The sequence below is a fragment of the Calidris pugnax genome, unplaced genomic scaffold, assembly GCF_001431845.1.
Source record: "Calidris pugnax isolate Ruff unplaced genomic scaffold, ASM143184v1 scaffold10, whole genome shotgun sequence".
NCBI classification, from domain to species: domain Eukaryota; kingdom Metazoa; phylum Chordata; class Aves; order Charadriiformes; family Scolopacidae; genus Calidris; species Calidris pugnax.
This window is the reverse complement of record NW_015090795.1, coordinates 3727988-3733975: the sequence shown is the minus strand read 5'-3', so window position 1 is coordinate 3733975 and position 5988 is coordinate 3727988. Positions and strand designations below refer to the sequence as shown.

Below are 5988 nucleotides of genomic sequence, written 5' to 3'. Positions count from 1 at the left end.
TGGTGAGTGGGAGGGGAGGGGCCCCCCCCCCCGCCGCCTCCCCCGAGGGGCTGGGGAACCCCCTCGAGAGGTTGGGTGAGAGGGTGAGGGGGATACCCACCCCCAGGGGTTGGAGGTGATTTGAGGCCTCCCCGCCCCACAAGGGACTGGGTGTGAGGTGATGGGACCCCCCCGCGAAGGGCCGGGTGTGAGGTGAGGGGACCTCCCCCGAAGAGCTAGGGGGGTAGATGAGGGGACTCCTCCTAAGGGCTGGGGGTGAGGTGATGGGGCGAGGGGACCCCCTTCTTGAGGGGTAGGGTGAAGAATTCCCCCTTCGATGTGCTGGGGATGAGGTGAGGGGGTGAGGAGACAACCCCCCCCACGCCCCGAGGGGCAGGGGGTGAGATGAGGGGACTTCTCCGAAGGGCTGGGGGTGAGGTGAGGTGACGGGGCGAGGGGACCCCCCTCCTTGAGGGGCAGGGGGAGGCCCCTCCTTGAGGGGCAGGGTGAGGGATTTCCCCCCCCCATGAGGGTCAGGGGGTGAGGGGATCCCCCCGAGTGGCTGGGGGTGAGGGTAGGGGGTGAGGGGATCCCCCCGAGGGGCTGGAGGAGAAGTGAGGGGATCCCTACCCCCGAGAGGGTGAGGTGAGGGGCCGTGGGGACCCCAACATACCGTGCTCTCTTCCCTGCTGGCTTCCCACACGGAGCAGAGTGAGGTAGGATGGGTGAGAGGGTCCGAAGGTGCCCTCATCCAGCTCCTGGAGCCCGGGATGCTCCAGGGGATGCCTCAGGTGTGCACCAGGGTCAATACCTGGGCTCGCAGGAGGCCTGGAAGGGAGCCTGGCCACCCATCGAGACAGGCCCGAGTTCTTCCTTCCCGTACATTGATCCTTTTTTAATTGGCCAATGATGCATTTCTAGTGAGTAAGGCATGACCCTGCCTCCAGAAAATGCGTGAACCTTCAAACTTCTTCCTGCTCCATCAGTGCCGGATGTAGTTTGAAAAATAACTTCATTTAAAAAAAAATACTGGCTGCTAGAAAAGCATAAAAAAAATTATTTTCTTCATGTGTTTTTTCTGCCGCTGTGTGTTCTGTAACCCCGGAGCTGCAATTTATTACGTTTATTTTATTCTGTCCAGGATGCTATTTGAGTGTTGTGAATGAATTGATGAATTCTAGGAAGACTTTGTAACAGGACGGGGTAACAGCAACATTAGAGTAACCAAGATCTAGGAACAGAGGTACCAAATGTGTTGCTGGAACCAGGGAGGCTTTGATTTTTGGGAGTTTTGATTAGCAGTGATGTAATTAATACGCTGGTGAGGGGCTTGCAGTCGTCTGCAGGTATCGGTGTGATCCAATCAATAAAGCTCGAAAATGTTTTTCTTTGCTCTTCATTTTTCCCGGTTTCCTTTTGAAAATTCATGTGGGATGAGAATTTTTATTGCTGTTTAATTGTTCTAACAGCAATTTTTTTTTTTTATTATTTTTATATGCAAGATTGAGATGAGAATGGGGATTTAAAGGCCAGTGTGTACCAGCAGGTACACACTGTTTTGTGTGGGGGTTTTTTTGTTGTTGGGGATTTAAAGGCCAGTGTGTACCAGCAGGTGGCATAAAAAAAAAAAGATTTTGTGGTCTTGCAGTCGTCTGCAGGTATCGGTGTGATCTGATCAATAAAGCTCAGGACTGGGACTTGGAAGAGCTGGATTCTCACTTCCGACTCTCCTGTCTGGGAAAATGTTTTTCTTTGCTCTTCATTTTTCCCGGTTTCCTTTTGAAAATTCATGTGGGATGAGAATTTTTATTGCTGTTTAATTGTTCTAACAGCAGTTGTTTTTTTTTTAATTTTATATGCAAGATTGAGATGAGAATGGGGATTTAAAGGCCAGTGTGTACCAGCAGGTGGCATAAAAAAAAAAAGATTTTGTGGTTGTTTTGTGGTGGGGTTTTTTTTGTTGTTGTTTTAAAGCTCAGGACTGGGACTTGGAAGAGCTGGATTCTCACTTCCGACTCTCCTGTCTGGGAAAATGTTTTTCTTTGCTCTTCATTTTTCCCGGTTTCCTTTTGAAAATTCATGTGGGATGAGAATTTTTATTGCTGTTTAATTGTTCTAACAGCAGTTGTTTTTTTTTTAATTTTATATGCAAGATTGAGATGAGAATGGGGATTTAAAGGCCAGTGTGTACCAGCAGGTGGCATAAAAAAAAAAAGATTTTGTGGTTGTTTTGTGGTGGGGTTTTTTTTGTTGTTGTTTTTGGGTATATTTTTTTCAGAAGCTTTTTCAGTTGGGTTTCCAAAGCCACCTTCTGTTTTGAGAGGTGTGAGCTGCAGTTACGCTGAGGTGCTTCATAGTACATCCCCTGTACTTTCTCTGGGCAGCTTAACAGGGCTGTGAGATGCCCTATTTGGAAAAGTATCCATCCCAAATACATTTTTCTTTCTGATGTTTGTTTGGCCTGTCCAAAAGTGTGTGACTACCATATTTTTTGATGGTGCAGCTAAGTTAATTTGAAGATGTGTAAAGAACTTAGTCGCAGGAGAAGTTCCTGTGATAATCTCCGCTCATACTAGGTATTCCACAGGTGATAATGTAAGAACTGTTTTCCTATACCTAGAAATTAGGAAAATATATCCCTTTGCTTCCTCTTATCCCCAATGCTGAATAATGCACAATTCCCCAGTGTCTCTTTAATCATTAACAGGTGTCTCACCGTCATCTGGGCAGTTCTGTGTTTTACCTGGTGCAGGACAACGAGGTGCTGCGCTTTGCAGCTGCCATGGCCTTAGGTTTTGTAAATACACTGAGCAAATACGAGCACCCCAGAAAGGCAGCACGGGCTGGAAGAGTGTGAGCAGGCTGTTGTATCATCTGTGGTTTTATACATGCCACACAGTGCCTCTTGGCTGAGATACTAACTATTTATGTGATGGGACTGGTTGGAAAAAAGTGCATTATTCCTACCACTGGTTTAAAATGGAACACGAATGCAAGTGATCTCCTCTGTACTTGGGAAACACTCTTAAGAGTGTGAGATGCTTTCCTTTTCCAAGGTCTATACGAGTTAAATTTCTTAGTCAATGTTTTATCTGTTTTATTATTTTTTTCCCAAGAGAAAAAAACTTCCCAGATGAACACAGAAATTGTGTTGACTTTAGATAACAGTGTCAGTGTGTGTGCTCTTTGTTTAACCCAGCGGCCTGCTCTGGTGAAGGTCGAGGAGCTTCAATCGCAGATAAAGCAAACAGCAGTTGTGGTTTCATTCACCTTTCTTTACATCACTGAGGAACACCACGTGGCATGACAGAACCAGGAGAAATAGCGTATTTAGGGATTAAAACGAGCAAACCAAAGCATTCCTTATCCATGTGCTTTCTTTTCCAGAACACCTGTTGCAGCCATGATGCCCGTTGCAACCCTGATGCCCGATGACACGCCGATGTTTGACCCAAATATTCTCCATGAACTCGACTGGAGCGAGAACACGACGACATTTTCTCCTGCTATTTCTCCTTTAGATCCAGGAGATGGTCTAGTTTTGAGACCGCTTTGCACGGCCGATTTAAATCGAGGTAGAATCCTGTTTAATGATGGTCACGAACAAAAGCTGGGTGCTGAACTAGATGGGGTGTATTTCTGCATTATCTCTCAACAAATTAGGATTACCTGTTTTAGCTGATTTGGCTTATTTTTTACCAGTAAGGAATTGGAGCGCTTGGCATCATGGATTGGTGCTGTGTTGGCTGACCCTCAAAATTGGTTTGACTGTTTGAATAACCTCAAAAAACATCTTAAAATTCAAGTCAAATCTTCCAAATAATTCACAGCTTTAGAGAGGGAGTGCAGTTGTTCATACTGTTCCCTCTAATATTAAGTAATGTGACCCACCATGTTCTTCTTAGTGCGTGGAGACTTCCACAGTTCTGTAGAACTGGCTGGTGCCGTGGGGATGTTCACTCTCCAAACAGCCATGGCGGGTTGTTCTGTGCCATTTGGACCTAATTGTGTGTCTCTGTCTAAAGGTTTGTGTTTTTTTTTTCTTTTCTTTTCTAACAGGCTTTTTTAAGGTTCTGGGTCAGCTGACGGAAACTGGAGTTGTGAGCCCAGAGCAGTTTATCAGTGAGTATATCCTTATTTCTTGGTGTTTCCCTAGAGGAACCAGAGGATACTGATGCTGACACAGCAAAGCTGCTTGGGTGTGAGGTTCCCGACTGCCCGATGCCAGAGGGATTTATTAGCTCAGCTTTTGGCACTCAGCATTGGATCCAGTCGCAGGCATCCCCCAGGGGCCTAAATTCTGTACCTGCTTTTCAGACTGAGCTTTAGACACCTGGCAAGAATCTGCTGTGAGTCTTAAGACTTCCCCAGTTTAATCTGGGATTAACGGTGACCGTTGCGCTGTCTGTCTGCTCCCACAGAAACCTTCGAGCACATGAAGAGATCTGGAGACTACTACGTTACTGTCATAGAAGACACCAATCTTGGACAGATTGTTGCTACGGCAACGCTGGTGATAGAACATAAGTTCACTCACTCCTGTGCAAAGGTATATTCTTCCTGCAGCTGTAAAGTGAGGGAAAAGATCCTGTCCCCAGACTCCGCGCCTGTTATTTTTATGGTGTTACTGTGTGATGACATACCTTCTGCTGAGTCAGTGACAAAGGCATTTCAAAAATATCTCCCATCTTTGGGTGCTCAGCTAAATAGTACAAAGAAGCTTGGGCTGTTCTTAAGGAAAAAGAGCAACGGAGTCTGTCCCATTCTCCCTCCCAGCGAGCTTTTGATCCAGTCAGACTCGGTTCTGCCGGAGCAGATGGTTGAGGATCTCGCTGCTGGATGTGTGAAAACGGGGAGCTGGAGGGAAAGCTGTGGGGGGGCTGTGGTTCCTGCTGGGTGCTGGAAGGGGCATTACCAGCACGTCAGCTGTTGGGGGGTTGTATCAAACTAGAGAGTGGAAAATCCAAGCGTGAGGAGTAGCACGGTGCGGAAACTGTTCTCTTCAACTGACACCTGCCTCTGTTTTCACAGAGAGGACGGATAGAGGATGTAGTAGTCAGCGGGGAGTCCAGAGGAAAGCAGCTCGGTAAACTGTAAGTATTTCACCACTGTTGCCATCCAACAGCAAGCCTTTGCCCAGGGGGTTTCTGTTCCCCCCTCCCAGTTCACCACACTGGTGGGTACCACCACACTGGGGATTCAGCACTGTGGGGCAGGTCACCCCCCAGCCCGAAGGTGACACGGTTGGTGCCATAAAATTATCTGCAAGATGTTGGTGCTTTGGTTTTTTTCTATCCTGTGTAGCAAAGGGCCATAAAACTTCACTCTTGTAGGTCTGATAACTTCAGCTAATTAAATGTTAATTGAGCAGTTCAGGAACAGTTTCGTTTAACCGTTGGTTTTCCCTCTCTTTCAGATTAACGGCCACCCTGACGTTGCTAAGTAAGAGACTGAACTGTTACAAAATTACACTGGAGTGTCTGCCAAAAAACGTGGATTTCTATAAGAAGTTTGGTTATTTGGTATCTGAAGAAAACTACATGTTTCAACGGTTCTTTAATTAAATGTTAATTGAGCAGTTCAGGAACAGTTTCATTTAACCCTTGGTTTTTCCTCTCTTTCAGATTAACAGCCACCCTGACGTTGCTAAGTAAGAGACTGAACTGTTACAAAATTACACTGGAGTGTCTGCCAAAAAACGTGGATTTCTATAAGAAGTTTGGTTATTTGGTATCTGAAGAAAACTACATGTTTCAACGGTTCTTTAATTAATTAAGAACTTCTACTCACTTTTTTTTTTGTAAAGACTGTTGGTGGAGGAGCTTGTGCTACAAACATTCTCTTCGTGGAAAATTTCTATAGTTTATTGCTGCAGATATAACAATCCCTATAAATAACGAACATCAAATGTGTAAATCCTACAAAAAAAAAATACATTTTAGAAGGGTCCTTTGGGTTAGGAAATAAGCTCTTAGAACTAATTTTTACTACTGTTCAGTCAAAGTGAAG

General features: G+C 45.7%; 1 protein-coding gene across 1 annotated transcript; it reads left to right on the top strand.

Annotated features, from left to right (window-relative positions):
• Positions 1-2880: 2880 nt before the first annotated feature.
• Positions 2881-5543, top strand: GNPNAT1 (glucosamine-phosphate N-acetyltransferase 1). Its single transcript, XM_014936753.1, has 5 exons — positions 2881-3554; positions 4039-4101; positions 4401-4528; positions 5011-5072; positions 5396-5543. Exons 1-5 carry the CDS (start codon positions 3383-3385, stop codon positions 5541-5543), a joined length of 573 nt encoding a protein of 190 aa, XP_014792239.1. The 5' UTR covers positions 2881-3382.
• The last annotated feature ends 445 nt before the right edge of the window (positions 5544-5988 follow it).

Excerpts from the sequence above, each read along its gene's own strand:
- GNPNAT1 (XM_014936753.1), top strand. The coding sequence starts at position 3,383 with ATGATGCCCGTTGCAACCCTGATGCCCGATGACACGCCGATGTTTGAC. Across the intron at positions 4,102-4,400 it reads GAGCCCAGAGCAGTTTATCA|AAACCTTCGAGCACATGAAG; the intron begins GTGAGTATATCC and ends CTGCTCCCACAG. Across the intron at positions 5,073-5,395 it reads GGAAAGCAGCTCGGTAAACT|ATTAACGGCCACCCTGACGT; the intron begins GTAAGTATTTCA and ends CCTCTCTTTCAG.